At 45.6% G+C, this 21941-nt stretch overlaps 2 protein-coding genes across 3 annotated transcripts; one reads left to right on the plus strand and one right to left on the minus strand.

Annotated features, from left to right (window-relative positions):
* Positions 1–192: 192 nt before the first annotated feature.
* On the minus strand, positions 193–18207 carry LOC105452739 (ubiquitin carboxyl-terminal hydrolase 34). Its single transcript, XM_011694118.1, has 11 exons — positions 17894–18207; positions 16888–16984; positions 15841–16192; positions 15450–15747; positions 14567–15313; positions 7733–14481; positions 7431–7621; positions 6967–7144; positions 6674–6840; positions 5858–6528; positions 193–5774 (listed from the first exon to the last, which is right to left on the minus strand). Exons 1-11 carry the CDS (start codon positions 17934–17936, stop codon positions 4936–4938), a joined length of 10332 nt encoding a protein of 3443 aa, XP_011692420.1. The 5' UTR covers positions 17937–18207; the 3' UTR covers positions 193–4935.
* Positions 18208–20114: 1907 nt separating this feature from the next.
* LOC105452740 lies at positions 20115–21683 on the plus strand. Of its 2 annotated transcripts, XR_974775.1 has the most exons (3): positions 20178–20421; positions 20838–21141; positions 21285–21683. XR_974775.1 is itself a non-coding variant. In XM_011694119.1 (2 exons), the coding sequence occupies exons 1-2, from the start codon at positions 20278–20280 to the stop codon at positions 21033–21035; spliced, it is 342 nt and encodes a 113-aa protein (XP_011692421.1). In that variant the 5' UTR covers positions 20115–20277; the 3' UTR covers positions 21036–21683. The 2 variants fall into 2 exon arrangements, 1 of the variants encoding a protein (XP_011692421.1); XM_011694119.1 differs by having other exon boundaries at positions 20115–20421; positions 20838–21683.
* Positions 21684–21941: the final 258 nt, after the last annotated feature.

The raw sequence follows: 21941 nt of genomic DNA on the forward strand, positions 1-21941 counted from the left end.
TAATAAGTATATTATAAAGAATTCTAGATGAGACGTAGACTTTTTTAGCATTTCTGCAAAATAGTTCAATTTATATAATTCAATTCAATAAAAAACTGAGAAAGTTAAAAAAAGTTCTAAAATTATATTATGAAAATTCTGAAAAAAAATATGTATGAAGAAATCTAAGAAAAATTTCATTAAGATTCAGTCTTAAGGTTTAAATTTATATAATATTCTCGATTTTCGCACTGTACACCTGCTTCCCATATACATATTTTTTTAGATCACATCTTATATATACTTTGCTGTGTTGCAAATGCTCTAAAACTATAAAGTACAAACTTATTGTTATATATTTCTAATAATAGGATTCATAGCAGAGCAGACACTTAATTTTTAAAATGAAGAGACTTTTATTATTTATCGCTCGAAAAACTATACATCTTAATGAGATAATGAATACGGAAATGAATATTTTGTAGATGCACGTTGAAGATGCAAAGTTCAGGATGAGAATTCCGTGAGGAGAAATGGACAGAATCGCGACCGGGGAGATAAAAAGAATCGCAACAACGCACTCAAATATTTTTATACAATCTTGGTAGCTATAGGTACGTCGTCGCGAATGCCTTAATTTTTGCTTTTCATACAACGTTTACAAATTTACCGACATCACAATGTGGAGAGCACAAAGAGCGCTAATGTGCTACTATCGCGTTTTAACAGTACTTGTAAATGCTTTTACAGCATGCTTCCTTTACAAACAAATGTGGCCTTTGTCCCGCGTTTATTTAATTGAAATTGTGTATACATAGTACGCCACATTTTAAACGCCTATAATTCAAAATATTGAAAGAGAAACGCATTTTTTTTAAGGCTTAGAAGAAAAGTTATTTCTATCTTAAGTTATTTTCTCGAAAACATAAGACAAATCCTATCTGAAACTTTTTTAAAATGCGTTATATATTACATATATATATTAGATATATAGGCATTTAAAATAGAGAGTATTCTGTACGCGTATACAAATGTCCCAAAATCACGAAATGTCCTCTCGATAATAGATTTTTGTGCCAATTTGAAAATGTGTCTTCGCAAGAACGTCAAGACATCAACGATTTTCAAAGTTGTAACGAGCGATTGTAAAGAAGGCCTCTTCGCAAACTTTGAAAAGAAAGTCATATGTAAATATCAAAATTGCAATTTCGGGTGGAGTCTCTCCTTCTGGAGATTTAATTTGAAATTTGTTCCTGGCATATGACGTCTGGAAAATTGCATAATTTGACATTTTTTCTCTTGACGTTTTCGTTAAAAAAAAATTCAGTTCCAAATTGGTCAAAAAAATCTGTTGCCGAAAAAATATCCAGTGATTTTGGGATACCCTGTATACATTAAGATCTGATCGATGAAATTTTTCCGGCTCCAGAATTAAAGTTCGCCGAGTGGATACAATGAACACTCGGCTCGTGCACACATGCAGAGATTCTTTTATTAATGTTGCAAAGACGGATGAATAGGCGCGTAGAATATTTCGCTAGAACAAATGTTCGCAGGGCTGTGAAAAATGTTGCACACCGTGTGCGTAACGTTGATGCGACGATGCATTAATTAAAGTCAATCGATCCTTACAGAAATTTGATAGAGGGACCAAATAATTCGTTTCAATGCACAGCATGTGCAATTAATTATTTGGTCGATTCAGTATTAAATTTCTGTAAGCGAATTCGCATTACTAATTATTTATTACGAGGATGATATAAATGTACCAAACTCGATAAATGTACGGTTCGTGAAATTTAATCGCAATCAGAGAGAATTAATCAGTCTGCCCGTGCTTAATTAAATACACTTTGTCCTGCTCGCGCCACGCTTTTCCCTTTTGTCGCCTTCTTAAACGCAGAGGAAACGTACAAGAGCGTAACTAAGAGAGAATAAATGATATTTTATTACACAATCGTGCCATGACTGAAAGCTCATCACGTACGGTTTCACGTACATGTGATACATTTAGATCGATTGTCGAATATATATGATAAAAAGTGATCGCATCGCCTGGAGGAGTGGCGGAGACGGACAGTGAGAGAGCGTGTGCAAGAGAAAGAGAGCCAACATTCCTTCCATTCCTCCTTCATTTTCGTTACAAGTACATCGAAATGTAGCGACATTTAAGATAGTTATTATACAATGCGTCAAAGCGAGTAAGCGTTTTTTTTTTTTGCCTAACGATCGTCGTGCGTCCGTGTCCTTGGATCTGAGCGGCATGCAGAGTCGCTTATGGAAACATCTAAGTGAACGAGAGCTTTAACGCGGGAAAAAGTTTTTCCGTCGATCCGCCGGCGTTACCGAGGTGAAAAAAAAAAAACACGTACCCACGGAGTAATTGCTGAGATGGAATTCATTAAATTCCAGCCGATCTAAGAGCTCAAGTCGTAATAACGTAAAATTTTTCATTATCAAATCAATTTTTATTGTTTAATCTGTGACACGATTCAATTAAAATTTTATACATTACAACGATAGACAGAGAGTAACTGCGAAAATAACGCTATGTTTATAGTATCTTTTGTCGTACCCCGCCTTGATAACGCCGGGTCGAACACATAATCAGCGTCTCCTGTATCCACATACTTCTTCGTGAGCTTTTGTCAAATTCCTGATTCTGATACAGCTACAGCCGTATTGCATATATGGTATTACGGCGATCGTAACGTCACAAGCAAGAAATTACGTCAATCTTTTTCCTACAATTGATCAATTAACTTTTCCCGTTCCGTTCGGTGGCGTCAAACAATACCAAATCCGAATTGGTTAATCACCATTCGGTAGTAAATGAAGTGGTTTGTACCCTGACAGCTTGCGAATATGCGGTAGAAATCGAGCAGAATTCGTCAAACGAGAATTCTACTAGATTTTTACAATTCATGCGCTGGACTCTATCGTAGAACCATTTCATGAATTAATTATGATAAGCGGAAAGAAAAACAACAGAGTTAATTTACGTTGACGTATAGCATATCTAATTCAGAATTATCTGATTTTTACGTTTTTTTTTTCTTTCCAAGACTTTACATAATAATTATATAAAGAAATACATGAGTAAGAAATTCAAGAGAAATGTGAAAAATGCTCTTTGTAATTGTCTTTTAGAGGAACGATAAAAGCGATTTATATAAGTATAAATTATTTATATAATTTATATTTATATAGATTTATGTAAACGGTCGCGTTTACACAATTGTGGGTCACGCAGATCAGTAGTTTTGTAAAAAAATATAACGATCGAACGATTGCGATTGACGCAATTTCTCGCCTTTGCCGTCACAATATCCGATAAGTGCGGCAAAGAGAGAGTCAGGAGCCACGATTGAACGAGGTGCTGTCTTAGTGCCATTTAAAAACCGGTAAGCTCGACGATTATGAAAACGCGCTTGTGCTGAGAATGACCGCAGTGTACCGGTAGATAGATATGTCAGCTTTGAATGCTTTAGCACTTATTGGAAGTTTCACGAGTGAGCTGTTCATTCGTGATGTGAGATGTCTTTGATTTCGAGAAAGCCGCGGCCACAGTGGCTGTATAAAAGTTGTAAACGAGCGTCTGCGACGATTTTTTTAGCTTAGCATAAGTAAAGCGGCGCGAGAACAGCGAGAGCGAAATGAGAGAACGACGCACGGCTATCACCGAGGCGCACGCCGTACTGAGAAAATAAATAAATACGCTAGCAAACTCCATTACAATCCTACGATTCGCCTAAGAACTTAGATCCCTAATGCTCCGTACGAATTATAGAACTCTTCGGTATAGATTAAGTTCTGCATTTAAGTTCAAACTAATTATGTAAATAATCATCCATATGTATTAATAAACTCTCTCGTTTTTTTTTTACTTCTCTTTCCTACGATCGATCGCGCATAAACGGAAATATTTGTATGCGAATGTGAAACGGCTCGGAAGATTGACAAACGTGGAATTAAGAGACTTTCCCTCGAATTGGTTAGAGTATAGGACAAAGAACAATAATAGATATATAGAATGAAATATGTAAAATATAATGGCTTGATATCTTGTGAAATATCAGCCGTAGAAAATAATGTTTAGAATAAAAATTTCGATATAATGCAATTGTCAAGAGATAACTGTCTATTCTCGTCTAAAATCGATATTTTTTTTTTAACTGAATTTTTACCGCGATATATATCCTCATCGTACATACGTTAAAATGAACAAAAAATCGAGCGTACTAGCAACGAGTATATAAAAAAAAAAGTTTTTTTTTGATCAGTCATCGAACGTACTTCTCTTACATGTTTACTTCAATAATTTCTTAAAACCCTGTGATTCCTTTCGTACACAAGTATAGCGCGAAATCGTTGAAATTATCAGGGGGTGTCAACATAGCAACTTTTCTGAGAGATATAGCGTGTTTTCTTTTTTAAAGTATCCTACGAGATTTAATGAAACCACACACATTAACGCTTTCTGAATACTGGATGGTTTTTTTAACGACGTTTTATTGCACGTTGAAGTGCGCGCATCCACGTGCTCCTGCCACGAGAGACGAGTAATTCTATCTCACAGCACTAACGAACGTTTTAAAGATGAGAAAAATCATTCAGTCCCAGATATATATATATATATATACGACGGCGATACGCGACTCCCCGACTTCATATTCGAATGTAACTTATGTCGAGTAACGAAAATATCTTATATCTCCTATATTTGGAAAGTAAATCGCGGCTTCGAGATACATATACATACGATACAATATGTACTAAGTTATATCCGATTTTCGAAGGAGCGCAGAAGACACACCGTTTTAAATTCTATATCGGCATAAAGGATCACATGCAGTTTTTGCAGGTCGTAAGAATTGGTCGTTAGTTCCGTACGTTACGCCGTCTAGAGAGCAGTCCCGCCTGCGTCCCCACCGATCATCACATTCACGCGACATACTAATTGTTCTTGCTTTGCACTTGCACGATCGTTTGAAGTTCGACGATGGTCTTCTCCAGCATCTCGAGCCACGAGACGTTGGTCAACGAGCAGCGCAACTGATTTGTACAACTATTGGCGGTGGTAACCAAACTCGGCGGCGACACGGCGTCGCTGATGCCAGTGGCGATGGCCTCCGCCTGAACGCTGCCGGACTTGTGCCTGGCGGTGGCGGCGACCTTGTCGTCCCCGGAATCGGAAGACATTGTATCGTTTGCTGCGTCCGCCTTGTCCATCTCCGCCTCGGAGATGTTGTTCTCCGTGTCGATGTCCTTGATCGGCGCGCACAGATCCCGGTCGGCCGGCTCGCTGTCGCTGCACAGCTTCCGCCTCTTGGTGGGCGTTTCCATCTCCGGCGACGAACAATTCTCCTTCACTGTGATAGTCCGAGTACGCGACAGCAGGGTCTCCAGGGCCGGCAGCAGGCTGGAGGGCGGTTTCAGTCTCGTGCTACTGCTGTAAACGAGAGCGAGGGCGCGCAGGTTCCCGGTCAGTCTATGCGCCGACGTCTCGACGTCCACTGCCTCGACCATCGTCGTCAGCGAGCTGACCAGATTGTCGATGAGCAAGCACGTCTGCTCGGTCAACACGTGATTGGCCAGCTTCGGAAAGAAGGTTTTGAGGAAGGCGTGTATCGCGGGTACTCCCAACGACGATCTTTCATCAAGCAGCACAGCGTCCACGTAATCCACCGTGTAGGAAGAACAAAGGAGAGACGCGATGTGCTTTCTGTCTATGTGCGTAGCGGCGTGCACGTCTAACCACAGCCTGGGAAACAGGGCCAAGTGCAAAGGTACACCTGCAAGCGCAAAAATAAATCAGAATTCAACCCAGGATCGCGATCACTCGCGCGCGCGTATCATCTCGCCGTATCGTACTCACCTTCGAATCCAAGCATAGCGCTCAAATTCACTAACGTATCTGTCATGCAATCGTTATTAATCGCTAATCTGCACATTACGTCTATCAGCTCGTGGTAAGGTAAATAAAACTCAAGCAGAGCGCTGTCGTACTCCGGATCTACCCCTTTCGACGCCTCCAGCTGAGAGTGAGGTACCGCCATTTGTACCATCGGCCTGGCGGGTCTCGTAGGCATCTTCCCGGGCGGAGTAGATCTTCTCGGCAGGTACGGCCCGGGCGGGACAGCGGCATGAGACTCCTGAAGAGCTGCGTGGCAGTGTGAGAGCAACGGCGCTAGTATCAGTATTGCTTCGGAAGGAACGAGCATGACGAGCTCTTTCAAAAGGTCTATGGCCAGATTCCTCATGTCCGGCGGGTTATACGTGTTGAGTAGCGTCGCCAGTTTACGCAGAACGTCGGGCCACTCCTTGCAGTTAGCAAGAATGTTTCTAGCGTCCGGCCCGTCCCTCGCGGTACGAACGCATCGCACGAGTTCGACGATAATGGCAATCAACTCGGCCAGATCGCCGGCTACGTGGCACGCCGTCGCTTCGTGATACATGATATGTAGCATATGAAACGCCTCGAGAGCCATGCTTAAGCCGCCATTATATACAACATACAAACGATCGTCGTCAGATTCGATGAGAATTCTGGAAAAAAAATATTGTTACTTCAGATTTTCCGATTTTTAATATTATATAGCATTAAATGAATCATGTTTCTAGAGTATATTTATAAATGTACCATTTATATCTTTTAATTTTTCTGTAATTAAAATAGTCATTGATATTTTACCGAAAAGCAGAAATGAGAGTTGCCCAACACGAACGACCATCGAGTCCTTGCAGATAAGAGGATAGCGTGCCTCTTCTGAATGACGCGATCTCTGCCTCTTCCTGTTCCGTTTGATCAGGATGCCTCGCGACCAGCAATTGCATCAATTTAAATAATTCATCCACTGCCTGTAAAGAGAGAGAAAAAAATTAATTTAAAGCGGAGTAAAAAGTTTTATCTCATTAATAAATCAGAATCTATGCACGAATAATGCCCATCTCTTATGCAAGACTTAAAATTTACAAAAAACTTACGGTTGAATACTGAGTAGGATGGGGAGTGATGTTCTTAAAAGCCCATTGAATATTCTGATGTGCGGCCAATTGTCTTGTAAAAGTACGCGATTGCTGACAACACAGTCTCAAGAGACCATAATAGGCGGGTAACATAACTCTATTAAACAACACGACATCTTGATCTTCGTGATCAGCTCTGAAATCAATAAGAAAATATGCGTTAGAAACACATCAAGCATTTTTACATCGGATAATATTAACTCTTTGCATTCGACTACAATCTTTAGGGATAATGTGCAGACCAGATAATATATCTCGTATCGCTGTCACAATTAATATTATTATAATATAATTAATATAATAAATATTATTATTATTATAAGATAAAAAATTATGTAATTTCTAAAATTGATGCAAAACTGATGCGTGATATGCGAACAAATGCAAAGAGCGCAGAGGAAAGACAAGAATGTAACGCTCACAGTATGTAATTAAATGCTATATTTTTAGTTATGTGCGGATTGTGAAGTATCATGGCGACGTTCTCTGGACAATCGGAGCATACGTGATACCAGAACAAAAGTACCGCTTGCTTATTATGATGCACCGGAATGCTTGGTTCCGAGAGCTTCGGATGGAAAAGCGTCCATAGATCATTAAGATACTGGCCGAACTGCAAAAGTATACATACGTTAGAATTTGTCGATCTCTCCTGCTGAAAGCTATAAAAGGCTGTCTGTATATGTGTGTTGTGTGTGTGTGTATGCGTATCGAATTTACTCACCATTAGTTTTTCGGTCTTAGAGACTACGCAGTATGTGAGCAATGCAAAGTAGGCAGTGAGCTTCATTGTACCGTGAGTTTGTATGTCGATGTAATGTCGTGCAGGCTGAAGCAGTCTCAAAAGTGCCGTATATATCTGATGCAATATCAGAGTAGCTTCCGGCGACAGCTGAAGTTCCCGGGACGCGTTGCAGCCTAGACCGAGGCGATGCGCGCTGCGGTAGCCCTGTCTGAAATGCGTAGACGGGACTAGTGATACCAACAGAAAGGCGGCGGCCGAGCGAACTCTTTGATTGGAGTGCTCGAGAAGGTAGTGCTGCAGCCACGTGTTGAGCTCTTGCAGCACCCAGGCGTGCGCCAGTTTACTTCTGGTGACTGCGAGAGCTAGCCACTCGAGCGCACCGTGCGGGGCGACTCTCGCCGCTTCCCAGACCCTACCGAGGATCAATTGGGTCATGCAGGGCAGTCCGCTCAACCCCGAGCTCTCTGTCAGTAGCGTTAACAGCTTGAAGAACGGCTGGCACACGTCGGTGTGCTTCATTATCGCCTGGAATATCATAGTTACTACGTGTATCGCCAATCTGTCGTTCCAACGGCACAACGACTGAATCAAATTTCTCGTTTGAGTCAGATTTATGACATCCCGCGTCTGCTGATACAGAAACGGAAAGCCCTTGCCGCCCGCCACGGCACTCAGATCCGACGGCGAGAGCGCCAATCTGTGATCTTGCCCCCTGCTGCGCTCGACCAGATACGCTATCAGCGTGATCATCTTGTCCAGCGAGGCAGGCCGGAGTTTCTCCGAAGGCACGGTCACGATCTCCTCCTCCTCTTCCTCCTCGCTAACCGCGTCGACGAACTCGTGCGTCTTGTGCCCGAGATAAAAGTTCACCATCGTGGAGATGGCCTGCACTCTGATTAGGAAAACAGCCTCGTCGTCGCCCATCTTGCTGAACTCGTACAAGAAACTGAAGTACTCGGTGAGATGTTTGAGGTGCTGCTTGGCGTGTTCCATGAGCGACAGTAGCATCCTGACGAAACGCGTGACGCAGGATCGAGTGCCGACGGTGTTGACGGTGTCGTTCTCGTCGCAGAGAAGGTACAGGGGTGCTTGCGTAGCGCGCAATCGTTGAATCACGTGAATGCATAACCGTTGAAACATCTGCCTGACCATCTGATTAGGGCACTTGACTAGAATCTGAATAGGCCACCACGAGTCGCCGGCCATCCGCTCGAGGAATCTCGCACACGCGCCGGCCGAGCCGTTGAACTGTTTCGTCAGCAGTTCCACCCACTGCACCATCGTCGGCTTCTCCTTGGCGTGTATGAACGTCTCCATAAAGAAGGATGTGGACAACTCCGCGGACATCTCCGTGATGTCCGGCTGCACGGAGAGTAACGTTTGCGGTATGTAGCCGCACACCTGCCACATGAATCCGAAGTACGTGTGCTCAAATATATTCTTATCCTGCAGAAAGTGCATGTTATCCTGCCAGATCCAATCTTCCAGTTCCTTGTTGAGCTCCAGCGGCGGTAATTTGTTCGCATTGTTGCGAACCAACGAGGACGACGAGGACCGCCCGGTACTGCCGTCGATATTGTCGGCAGCTGGACTCGAGACGGTCGCCTCCTCCTCCTTCGCCTGCTCGCCGGGATCGGCGCACCACTCGTAGAACAACATGTACGCCGAGTTAGTCTTCTCAAAGCTGAAATCCATAAACTTGTCCGTCACCGAATCGTACGTCTTGCTGGTCATCTCGCCGCCGAAACATTCGGCCGCGATCTGATTCGGGTCGAAAGGCTTGACTTCGGCGTCGTTGAACAAAAACCACTTGTCCTTGTTGGGCGACGTGCGATCGCGGATGAAGCTGTAATAGTGCCCGCCGTCCGCCGTTCCCGTGTGAACGGTCACGCCAATCAGATCGTACTGATAATGCTCCACATCCTCCTCTTCCTTCTCCGCATCGTCCGCCGACTTGGAGTGCCCGTCGTTCTCGGACTTTCTCTTCTCGGACGCCGCCTTCTTCTCGTCCTGATAGTGCTGCGGCATGAGCTTCTTCTCAACGTAACCGGACATATCCAGCCTGAGCGGGAAGCTGAAGTGCGTGTTGACCTTCTCCTTCAGCATCGTGCCCATGTTGAAGGTGTAGCGCATCGTGTTGAAGCACAATATATGCGGCAGCTTCTTGAAGCAGGCGCGCTTCTCGGCCCGCGCCTTCTTGCCGCACTGCGAGCACGTGTACATGTTGTCGCCCTCCAGCGTATCCTTGACCGTGACCTCGTCCAGGCTCTCGTAAAGATTCCGCATGTCCGCCACCTGGCATCGGACGGTATAGAACTCCTCCAATGTCCTGCTGACGTGCTCGCAATCGAGCGAGACGACGTTGTTGGATATCACGCCACAGAACAGCGTCTTGACCAGATTCTTTAGGTCGGACGTCATTTCCTCCAGCTTGGAGACTAAATCGATGAAAAACTCGGCCATGTCCTTCTGCTCGCCGGTGTTGAGCGGCTCGTGGTTCATCGTGTACACGCGACAGAAGCTTCTTGGATTATACGCTTTTCTCTCGGACTCCAACAGGTAAGCGAACATTCTCTGCAACTCCCGCAACGTCAACTGGTGCTTATTCGCGCGACTGCAATCGGCGCCTAGAATTGAAACGCGCGCCTGCGGCATCATGTACAGATGTTGCATGCAACTAGCCATGTAGCACGTCGCGCCCAGATTCGTCAGGCCCACGTAGCCGCAATCCGAACGTCCGTCCTCGTGAGGCCAGTAATCCCACGGATACGGGGAATGCGGTCCGGGACGGTGCTGGGCAAGCAGCTTCTCGTGCAGCATCCTATAATTGTCGGGCGCGGATTTCACCAGCTCGACCAAGAGATCGAAAGCCGCCGATCTGGACGCCTGGCTCTTACACTTGGGCACGTGCTTGCTTCGTGGGCTGGGCAAGGCGAACAGGAAATCGAACACTTGGTCCAATAAATTCTGACCGATTTTACCTTGCTTGCAGGGTGGATTGTGCGTCATTATGTTACACGTGAGATTGATCAGTCCGACCAGAGCGTCGTCCTCCACCGTGTTGTGTCGCGTCTCCAGATGCTCTCTGTTAAGCACGGAATCGATCACCCGGATGGCCAGCGCCTCGAGATCGACCGTCGTGCCGGAGGTGTCGTCCGCCGAGCTTTCTCGAATTGCCTCGTCCGGAAGGGAATCCACCAGACGACATACCAGCCAAAAATAGTCCTTGCAAGCTGGCCCGTAGGGTTCCTTTCCTTCGTCCAAAACGGTATGCAGGTGCAGCGGAAGGTCTGGCTTGCGATGAGAAGGCTGCATAGCTTCGGCGATCACGAGATGCTCCAGCAGAGTGTTTAACATGGGTACGATCAATCCTGGCATCTGATCCGAGCTGTCGTCCTCCGCGCCAGTGCTGCCCAAGCAGAGCCTGTACAGAGCCGTGCATACCTCGCGTCTCACTGCCGGCTCGGGATCTTCCAATATCAGCCTGCGCAGCCACGTTTTTCCGAAGGGCTCGGACGACGAAAATAGATATTGTCTGACTGCCGGATCGCTGTGCACCCAACAAACCAGCAACGCCATCGCATAATGTATCACTTGGGATCGGCCAAAGAGTCCCGTCTTGTAGTGATTAGGATCGAGCGGTAACGAAGCGTCGTTCAGGATGCTCGTTATCCTCGGCATCACCGTGTCGACGTTCATCATTCTCAACATCGCTTCGCTGAGCTTCGGCACCAGCAGTGGCTTGTCTGCTTTGTTACGCTTTTTCTCTTCTCTTACGACACCGAGATGACAAAGTTGCTTCAACAAACTGGCGAGGCAATCCTGCTGCCACTCGCTGCCGTCTCCCTGCTCCAGGCAACCCGACATAAAGATATCGAAGAGATGCCGGAGACCGCCGTACTGCACGAACAAGGTGGACCAAGCCACATCCCTTTCCTTATCGTCGTGATTGTCGTCCGCGTCGCCACCGCCCTCGTGCGCCGTCGTCGATACGGTGGGACTGTTCGGCGACGATTGATTCGTCGCGCCTCGCCGACTCAGGGACTCGACGATGTAAAGCGAATACATCAACTTCTGCGGACTCGCCGGGTCGAGTAATTCCTGAAGAGAAGTCTCGCCGAGTTTCTGGAAGCCTCGTAGCAAAGTCGGACTTGTCGGCAATAGGGTGAGCGTGTCCCAGACTCTTCTCGAGAGCACCTGCGCCTTCGTGTGAGGAATTTCCTGGCCTCCCTTCACGGTCGTTCTCATGGCGCTGAGCGTTCTCATAAGCGTGAACAGCTGTTCGAAGTACTGCGGTCGAAGTAACAATAAAGTCGGCAAGGATTCTCTAGGCGGGGGCGGTAACAACGAGGGCGAATCCATGTCTCTTTTGCTACAACGGCCGCCATTGCCTCTGCTGGCGCCGGGTGAAATGAATACTAACTGTCCATCTTTGAAGCCCATCTCTTGCAAGGTTTTCTCGTCAAATTCGATGGTCAGTTCCTGTCCTTGAGTAATCATTCTGATAGGACCGTCGGTGAGCAACGAGCCCAAAACCGATCCACCGTTTTGCGCGGCATTCGCGGAAACCGCTGATTTCTCCTGAGTGTTCTGCGTGTCGTCCCACCATTTAGCTACTTCGGCCCGCAAATCCGCCACGTAGTCGGTGTTAAGAAGCGTGAAACTCGTCTTCTCCGGTATACCAGCAGGCTGCACGAAGATTCTCAATTGCTGGCCTTTCTCGGACGTGTTCATGGCCACGTGGCTGGCGGCGCCTCTGCCCTCCAACACCCAGCGGCGCAAGTGATAAGCGTAGCGTTTCCGAAAGGCTTCCAAGTGCGTCCTCAGCAGAAGCAAAGCGCGTTGTATGCAGCGTAGACTGGCCTCCTCATTCGTCTCGAGATCGGCGCTGGCCGCCGCGAGATGCGTCATACACTGCGACACGAATTCCGCCTCCTGTGTCAACTGTCGCGACATGTAGTAGCCGTTGAGGTATTGTATAGCTGCCATACTGACGTCCGTGCTTTTCGCTTTCAGGGCGATCCGCCACAGGAAGTCCATGCCCACCGAATCTATATCCCTGAGCGGTCTGTCCATGTGCGCCGCGGCCAGGCGCGCCAGGTTGCACAATTGTTGAAACAAATTCAGGCCTATCATACTGATGGTTTCCGGCGGGAGACTCGGTAACTTGCGCATGCACAGGTGTTTCAGCGTGTCCATACCTAAAGCGTGCTGCTCCGTAGATTTCGCTTGGCTGAGCAACCAACTGAAGAGCTCGTCCGCGCAGACGGGATCCTGCGACAGACATTGCCACAGTATATCCACTTGCTCCAGATTCAAGCGAAAACAATCGGGTGAGCCGAGCGGCGAGAAGATCGATGTTAGAAATTGCAATCTGACTTGTATCTCGGTTTGATGCGAATACAAATTGCTCTTCGGTCCTGTACTGGTGTAAGTTTTCAGATTGTTGAAGAAATGCTTCATCATGCCACGCTCACGATCAGCCCAGGTCGTAATCGTGTGCGCGTCCATCGCACCGAATTGTTGGAAACTCGCGAGCAATTTCGGCAATAGTCTTAGGGATATAACTACGGAACGATTGGTCGCCAAGTTTTCTAAGCAGCCTTCTATGAATTTCATCGGGATCAAGCGATCGACGTTGAAGCAGAGAAGATTGCACAGCGCTTTCTCCGCTTCCAAGGCTAGGCCTTCTCCTAGCTGGCCTATCTTATCATCTTGAAGCAGATCCCACAGCAGCGTGTTGCCCGGCTTGCAAACTGTGTCCAGGTTAAACTGCGAGCTCAATCTCGTGGCCGTTTGTCGTGCGGTTCGTACTTGCGATTGCTGACAGACCGATCTTCGAATCGTCATTGTCGAGTGCGAGTGATGGGGGTGATAAGCTTGCATTTGGATGGCATTCAAGTGGCGCGCGGCTAATTGAGCCAGTTCCTCTTCGCAACCGCTCTCCTCGCCGTCGAAGTCGGCCATGTTTTTCTCACTTTTGTTCGATATTCTACTGCTGTACGAGCCCTCTTCGTCGGAGAGCATCTCGTCCAATCCCGAGGGTAGAAACGTAGGGCCGGACGCGTGCACCAAACCGGCAAGCTCAGATATCACCGCGCCGGGGCCGTCCGCGGCGGCAAGCACACCCGCTACGTCGCTGTCATCCTCGTCGTGCGAACTGTCGGCAGAATCGGCCGTTCGATCCACGTTATATCCTACTATAGACATATATTTATTTTTACGTCTCAACAGAGCCGCCGTGGTTGGAACTTGCTGTTCGTTCGGATCTAAAGCCATCGCCTGCTGTTTAACTCGATCCAACGCGTCGACGCTCTTTGACTCGTCCAAGGAGGCCAAAGCGTCCAGACTACTGTTCAGCATATCCTCCGTTCTGCTTTTCCCGTCCGCGAGCAGATCCTTCGATTTCATATTAACATCCTGACCAACGATATCCTCCAACGTTTTCTCAACGGCGCTTAAAGAGCGCTTCTGCGGCCTCTTCCGCTTGCGCAGGATTTTTCGCTTTTTCTTCTCGTGCATAAACATTTCCTCCGTATTAGACTTCTCCGTGTCCGCCTCAGCGTCAGAACCGCTCTGCTTGCTCTTTACGTCGTCTCGAATAACGTTCGTCGAGGAGTCCTTGGTCAATTCTCTGTTACAATCAAACTTGTCGGAATTCAGGCCTTCGATATCATTGAGACTTGATTCGATGGTGGCCGTTGTCAGATCCTTTCCTTTGTAATGTCCTGCAAGTGTGCGAACAAAATGTAAACAAAGAGACCAAGATTTTATTTAACAAACTTAACGTGTTCACAACGTTTACGTATATACCTTCGCCATCACTGCTGTAGCCTCTGGGTTGCTTTCTAGGTGACGGTCCGTCTGATAACGTCGGACTAGGCTCCTCTTCGTCGTCCTCCGGGCTGCTACCATCCATTCCGCTTGGATCACTGCTGCTACTTCCACCGACTCCACTTCCGGTACTCCTTAAAATTTCTCTGTTCTTCATTACCAAACCTCGTGGATAAGCCGAGCGACCGGACGTCCAAATAAATTTGATTAAAGCCGATGCTAAGAACAGGCTCTGCTCTGTGTGGTCCTTAGGCTCCAATTTGCCTAGCAAAGAGTACAAGTGGAGTACGGGAGTGGGAGCTAAATGCTTGACCAATGGCGCCAACAGATCGTAGACCGGACGACCGCAGTGCTTCAACTGCGCCGCTTGCCACATCGTGTCCATATCCGAAGATGTAATTCTACCTTCCATGGCCAAGAAGCTTAATATAATGTGACTCTGTTTAATAACCTCTACGTGTAAGTTTGGTCCGAATATATGAGCTATGATGTTGTTTTCGGTCAGCCAAGCGGCGAGCGCGTGTCCCACTTGTTCGACCTCGGCGACAGCCTCGTTGTTGCAGACCTCATTAGACGCGGTAATGTGAGCGTTTATCTGAGCTACTCCAGCCAGCCTCATAGTCAGAGTTGTACTAGTAAAATATTTAAATGCCAAGTCAAGCCCATCGCGATCGAAACTTGGTAGTACAGAGTCTATCGGATCCTTCACGGCGGTCCACATAAAATCTAAACAAGAAAAAATACCACTTGAGTACTTGGTGTGTGCGTGTTAAAATAGAAACGAAGAATTGAGATTTGTGTATTTGCAAATCGCAAATCTACAATACAGCGCACGTATATGATTTTAATTTCAGAAACACACCTGCCATAGTCCTAACAGCTGGAGTACGCAATTCCTTGTCCTCCAAACGACACATGTACTTCATAACACGACTACGGAATGGTATAAACAGTTGAATGACACTGGCATAGTTTAACCAAAGCTTCAGATTACAAATAACCGCAACCATAGAATGCGCAAGGCTAACGGGCAGTGTGCTTTCCATATCGAAACAAGCAGATACCAAATTAAAGCCTCCTTGATGGCAAAATATAGATACCGCGCGGATCAAAGGCGCCGGTACTTCGGGGTCATGCGGCTCGCAGTAACCACCTTCGTCCTGTCGGTTTTTAAAATAAATGTCATACAATAATCAATGTCATATCGACCTAGAAGGCAGATATAATAAATTGCACAAAAAAAAAACCTTTACCTTGATGGGAGCTAATGGGTTGATTACACCGCCGTGCTTCATAGCGATATAGAGAGGGAAGTTGAGTAAAAAAATTTTCGACAGAAGATGAAACAATCTTTCCTTATCATGCTGCGACCAAATCTGTTTCGTCTGAATTTCCACTTGCTCCGCGCTGTCGCTGGACTTTCGCTTATTACTTTTCTCCTCCTCATCCTTCTCGTCCTTAGGCGTCTCCTTAGCGACAACATCTCCCTGCTGTTCATTTTGCTGTATACTTTGCAACTGTTGTAACGTACAGAGCACGACGCTCTGAGTTAGCCTTATAAACCGATCAAAATTTTTAATTTCGCGATAACAGCACATACATTGTCTGAAAAAGAAGAAATAATCGATATAACATTGCACAATTAGGAATATTTATAATAATGTGTATGAAAGTAATTGTAAAAGTTAACCCTTTCGCTACGAGAAGTTAAACACTCATTACAAATATTGGCTCTAAAAACACTGTAGTCATCACTCTTGTTACAACTCGTTCAAAATAATTTTCGTTGAAATAATTCACAATTTCTTGAACGGTTTATAATACTCTAGGTAAATTAATTTATGTAATAATTTATGTGAACTGTGTAATGTGTAAATGCGAAAGAATCCGAACAAGAATGTGATCAGAGTCAAACAGCATTTTGCAGCTAGTACCAGTTTTTCTTTAGTTTCTTTTTTAGAGAGTGCTTCCACAGAGTTATCTCATACATCTTTACATCAAGACTGTTCTCTTATTGACTTAATATTAAATTATTCTCCTTGTTTTTGCAACGAATCGATATATTTAGCTTAAGACCGTCATCACGTACAAAAATTTCAATCGTAAAGTCATAAGCATATGCCAATCACAGTCGAACATTCTAGAACGTAAGATCACAATTTTGATTGTGATTGGTCAATTTGCTTAGGGCCTTGTAATTAAGACTAAAATTGTACGTGCGATGGCCTTTAGCGTCGCGAAAAGGTTAACAAGCAAAGATACAAAAAAAAAAGGTATTAAAGTTAAGTCGATTAATATACCTCTGCACCCACTGGTTAACATAATGCAACGTCGTGTCGACATCTGTTACGTACAATGTCGCCAATGCATCTTGCTCCTTCGACGAACGCTCGTCATCTAGAAAAATAACGTGTTAGAGCCCAGAAAGTAAATCGATATATATTTTAAACACAAAGTTAAAATACAATTCGCAAGAGCGCGTTTCTCTTTCTCGAACAATCTTTCGTATCACGCAGCACAAAAAAAATCACGCTAAGCGAATATTCGAGGGACTAATCTGGACCAATTGTAAAAATATCCAGTGAGTTCCAGAAGATTCTCGAACAGTGCAATTCGATTCTTGCGACTCGTGTCCATTTCCACGTGGATTAACCTGCTTAGATTCTCCTGCCTCTTATCCTTTTCTAATTCTTAGAGATTTAAAAAAGAAACGATAAAAAGTACGTTAAATCGAGACTAATAGTTAATCTACATCGATTATAGAAATAGACACGTGCCGCCTTCGTTCGAAAACTCGCGTCGCAATTCAAGGGAGTAAGTATATACATAAGCGGATCGCCGTTAACGTTCGGTCGAAAATCGTAACGGGGCAATCATTTGTATCTCCGTGAGGAGGGCGGAGGAGGGGAAGAAAAGTGATGCGGGGACGTAGGGAAACGCTGGTGGAGGCGGAGCGCGATCCGAGTCCGGGAGTCCCTCTCGGCCTCGGGTCACCGAACAAAAGACATCGCCGACCATCGCCGACGGTTAAGGTTATAAGACGCTACCCCGCCACGCTCGGGGCTCCTCGCGCGAGGAACGACCTTTCGAGGTCGAGGGAACCAGGACGCGCGCCCTCGTCGCACGCGGGGGGGGGGGACGCCTCGCCGTCGAGAGGCGTCTCGCCGTCCGAGGTGGAGAGGCCTCGTCGGCGGATATCCCGAGCGCGAGGTGCTCGACCCGTCGAGATAGAGGTTAAGAATTCCACACGGGGGGAGGAGAGGGGAACGCGCTACTGTGTGCGGGCGCAATAATAATTCCACTTACAGGAGAGCAGAAGATCGTGAAAGTCGACGCACACATCGCACATGGTGCCCGGAGTTGCTTCAGCCTAGCGAGAGGCTCTCGGTCACGTCAAGTTCATCACTCGGCGCTCACCGACGCACGCTGCCGACAACGATAAATATTATTAAACATCCCCCGTGTGCGCGCCTGGCGACTATCCCCCGACGGTCACCATATTGGCTTTCAAGTGCGTACACTCGCCGCTCACTTCGCGTCGCCTTCGTCAGCGCTCTGGCGAGGGGGCCGCTACTGCTACACGACGACGGAGGGAATATATGCGCGACCGCCGACGACGACGACGACGACACGTGTCACGTCCACCGTCGCCCGTTGATCCAGCCCGGACTGAATTCGGAGCCGATCGACCACCCCCGTCCGTGCGCCCGCCGCGTGCACGCCGCCGCCCGCCGATCCCGGGGCCGATTAATTTTTATTCGCCTGCCCGTAGCGCGTTCTCCGCGTCATCGTGACAGAAGACAGCTGATCGCCACCATGTTGAATCGCGGTTTGTGCGCGTCGCGATTTAAAAATCCATTTGCACTTTCCCGGAAGCGGTCGCGCGCGCGATCTGTTACGTGCGCGACGCAACGTAACGACGATGTGTGGTGCGAGCGTATGGAGAATGCCACGGGCCAAAACGAGACTATTGTCCTCTCTTTCCTCTCCCCCTCCCTCCCCCCCCTCTCCTCCCCTCTCCTTCTCTCTCCTTGTATTGTTTAAGATATTCTTCGCGTGTGTCTCACCGTTTCGACGATATAATATTTGCTCGCTCCTTAAAAGCTCATTGTCGAGGTGGCTCCTATGTAGAGGATGTTTCGACTCTTAAATATGAAAAAATTGAATGTTTATACAAAAATATAATACATGTCTCTCATCTTTGACCTATTATTACACACGTATACAATATGTTTGATTTTTTTTTATGTTACAATTATTCTCTTATTCCTTTCGTTATTTCCATACATCCATCTTATCGGGGATAAGAATGTTAGATAAAAGGTTGAATGTATTTATCAATAACAATTAATTAGTACGTCACGCGATGAGTATAAAGAAAACGCGTGCCTATATATATATATATCTTTTATTCTCTCTGTGATAATTTAGAGAGAAAGAAAAAAACAACGTGGAATTTTAACTATGCGTTTGCGCAACAATCTTTGATATTTTCAAGTATTATACATACGTAAACAAAACCCTGATACGATTGTAGGCGGAGGGGAAGGAACAGGGGAGAGAGAGAGAGAGGAGGGGGGGGAGGAGTAGAGATAGAGAGTGAGAGAGAGAAAGAGAGTAATTAGAAATAAACGATATTATGAGAAAATTTCATGTTCGTAGGTGTGTCACTGTGACAGATGTGTGACAGCTGATTCCTTCCCATACATCCCTTTCGAACTGTTTTCCGATCAACTTTCAATGGCGAATCATCAGGGACGTATATAAGGATCAACTGCTCATCAGACGTTTCCCTAAACACATATATAATACCTATCAATCTACAATACTAGTAATTATGGAATATTCAACTTTGTGCGAATCCAATTGAAGAGGATTTTTTAGCAAACTCCGATTAATCGCGTCAGCGATTAATTTGTCCATATACCTGTCCACATACCTGTGATACTTTATTAACATAGATATAATTAATTTTTTTGTTTTGATACATATGGAAAGAGAGATATATTAGATTAGGAGCAACGAATTAATTTCGATTGTTCCATTAACTGACCAAGTTAGGAAGAATATGTATAATCGCAAAATCATCAGATTAAATTAATTTAAATGTCTTTTGTATTTTTAGCCTATAGTAGTTTTGTAGTTTATGCCCAACTCTTTTACAGACAGTCTGATCGAATGAGATCGGAAATATTGGGAGCATAAATAATAGAATTTAATAATAATAACTGATACAATAAGATAGTAAATAAACATAGTAAATATATGTGTTGATCGTTTTCAAACGCTACGCCCTTCTCTTTATGGAAGTTCGATTAAAGGAACACTGCGGGAATGTTACACGGCGTGATAATAAAGATAATAATCTGACGCTGGAGAATGGCCGAGAGTAAGTATATATACCATACACGATCCGCGGCCGCGATCCCGCGCGGGGTCGGCGTACGGCGCGTACGGCACTGTACGGAGGCATCGCTCGGAGCGCGCTGGCGTTCGGCGGAGTCTGCAATAAACAAACTCCAGGAGATCTCCAGGTGAAGAAGCGTGCACGGGTCCCCGACACGCTCGCCCGCTGTAACTACCGAACGCGAGGAGTCGCGCTGTCAACGTACGCGGCGGCATCGGGGGGGCCAGCGGGATACGCGCTGCGGGGTCGCCGTCGGGAGCAGCCGTCGAGCAACGCCGCGGAGATGGGCAGCACGGACAAGGCCGTGATCACGGGGTTCATATGCAGGCTCTGCAGCAAGATGAACCGCTTCGTGATCCACATCTACGGCGAGGAGGGCGAGAGAATGAAGCTCGCCGAGAAGATAAACACCTACCTGCCGATCACGGTAATTCCGCGCGTGCCGTGCACGCGCGCGTTATACATTATCCACGCGTTATACCCACGCACCAGGACCGTTGGGCAACCGTTTCGCCCGGTGCGAGACCCTGATCGATCTCTCTCGCACGGATCTCTATTCCGCGGGCGATGCAATTATCTGAAAAAAAAAAAGAGCCGATTCCTCGCACGTCCATATATAACGTAACATATTATAGGTATTCCCTGTGGTCTCTTTAAAACTTACTCCACATATTTTTACCTTCTGATGTATTTTACACAAATATAGAGCATCGGCTCATATTTTGTAAGAACGCATCCTTTTTATGCTTAGAAATTATTTTGATTGACCAACCGTCTTGTCGTCCATATGCACTTAGATATTTAAGGAAGCATCCATCTGTAAAGTGGCTTTTATTCGTGCAGGTAAACATGAACGACCCGCTGCCAAAGACTGCGTGTTTACACTGCATCGAGCGATTAGAGGCGCATCACGAGTTAATGGAACAAATCATGTTCACAAGGCGGAGATTGAACACCGACAATAAGGCGGCCGCGGTAGCGGCGTCCTCGTCCGCGGCGACCGTAGACACAGCTCCGACATCCAGCCCGCCTCCCTGTTGACATGTGCAATGGAAAATATAACGTATCCCCTCGCTCAATGCGCCATTCGCCAAGCTCGGATGATTTCCCGAATATAATTTTTCATTTCATTTTGAGCCGGTAGTCAGTAAGTGAAAAACGTACTACGGTGTGTGTGAAGAGAAGGACAGTGGGTGAAGTAAAAAGAAATATAAATGCGTGACATTACATTTCCTACATAAATACGACACTTTCATACGTTACATATATGTTTTACATTACTCGTTTCAGACAAGTATTCTTTGACGGTATTAAGAGCTTGACAATTTTTCAATACCAATGTCCACTACTATCTTCTAAAGGGAACAAAATGTCGAAAATACGAAGAGAAATTCAATGAAACGAAAGCGCACTTCTTTACGTAAATGTTGTACGTTTTGTAAATGTTACGTGAAGGAAATTGCCTACAGGTAGCGTCAATTTGTCAATTTAAAATTACATGAGGTCCATTGAGTTATTTTTTTCCTGCTGGTCTACGATTAATAAGCTAATTTCTGCAAGAAAATAATACTTTAAATGTTCTGGGCAAGCGCAATAATAATTGAGATAATCGAAATAAAAATGCATACTTGTGTACAGACACATATTACACGCGCGGGCGCGCGTACACGTATATATATATATATATATATATATATATATATTCACATTATAGGGATGTATAAGATATCTGGCAGTATCCAAAGTATCTCTACTTGTGTCAACTCGATATTTAGGAATTTTGTACAGTAGAATGTATCTCTAAGGTTTACTCAATATCTTATTAAGCATGGCAAAAAAAATAATAATCAAAACACATTAACTTCACTTTATATGACTTCACTTCATAGCTCATATGATTTCACTTTACCTGTCAGTTATTAAATGTATGTTTAATTTTCAAAATAA

This window comes from Wasmannia auropunctata, unplaced genomic scaffold, assembly GCF_000956235.1.
Source record: "Wasmannia auropunctata unplaced genomic scaffold, wasmannia.A_1.0 LD336026.1, whole genome shotgun sequence".
Taxonomy (NCBI): domain Eukaryota; kingdom Metazoa; phylum Arthropoda; class Insecta; order Hymenoptera; family Formicidae; genus Wasmannia; species Wasmannia auropunctata.

Excerpts from the sequence above, each read along its gene's own strand:
- LOC105452739 (XM_011694118.1), bottom strand. The coding sequence starts at position 17,936 with ATGTGCGATGTGTGCGTCGACTTTCACGATCTTCTGCTCTCCT. Across the intron at positions 16,985-17,893 it reads TCACGATCTTCTGCTCTCCT|ATGACGAGCGTTCGTCGAAG; the intron begins GTAAGTGGAATT and ends TTATTTTTCTAG. Across the intron at positions 6,841-6,966 it reads ATCCTACTCAGTATTCAACC|GCAGTGGATGAATTATTTAA; the intron begins GTAAGTTTTTTG and ends CTCTCTTTACAG.
- LOC105452740 (XM_011694119.1), top strand. The coding sequence starts at position 20,278 with ATGGGCAGCACGGACAAGGCCGTGATCACGGGGTTCATATGCAGGCTC. Across the intron at positions 20,422-20,837 it reads ACACCTACCTGCCGATCACG|GTAAACATGAACGACCCGCT; the intron begins GTAATTCCGCGC and ends TTATTCGTGCAG.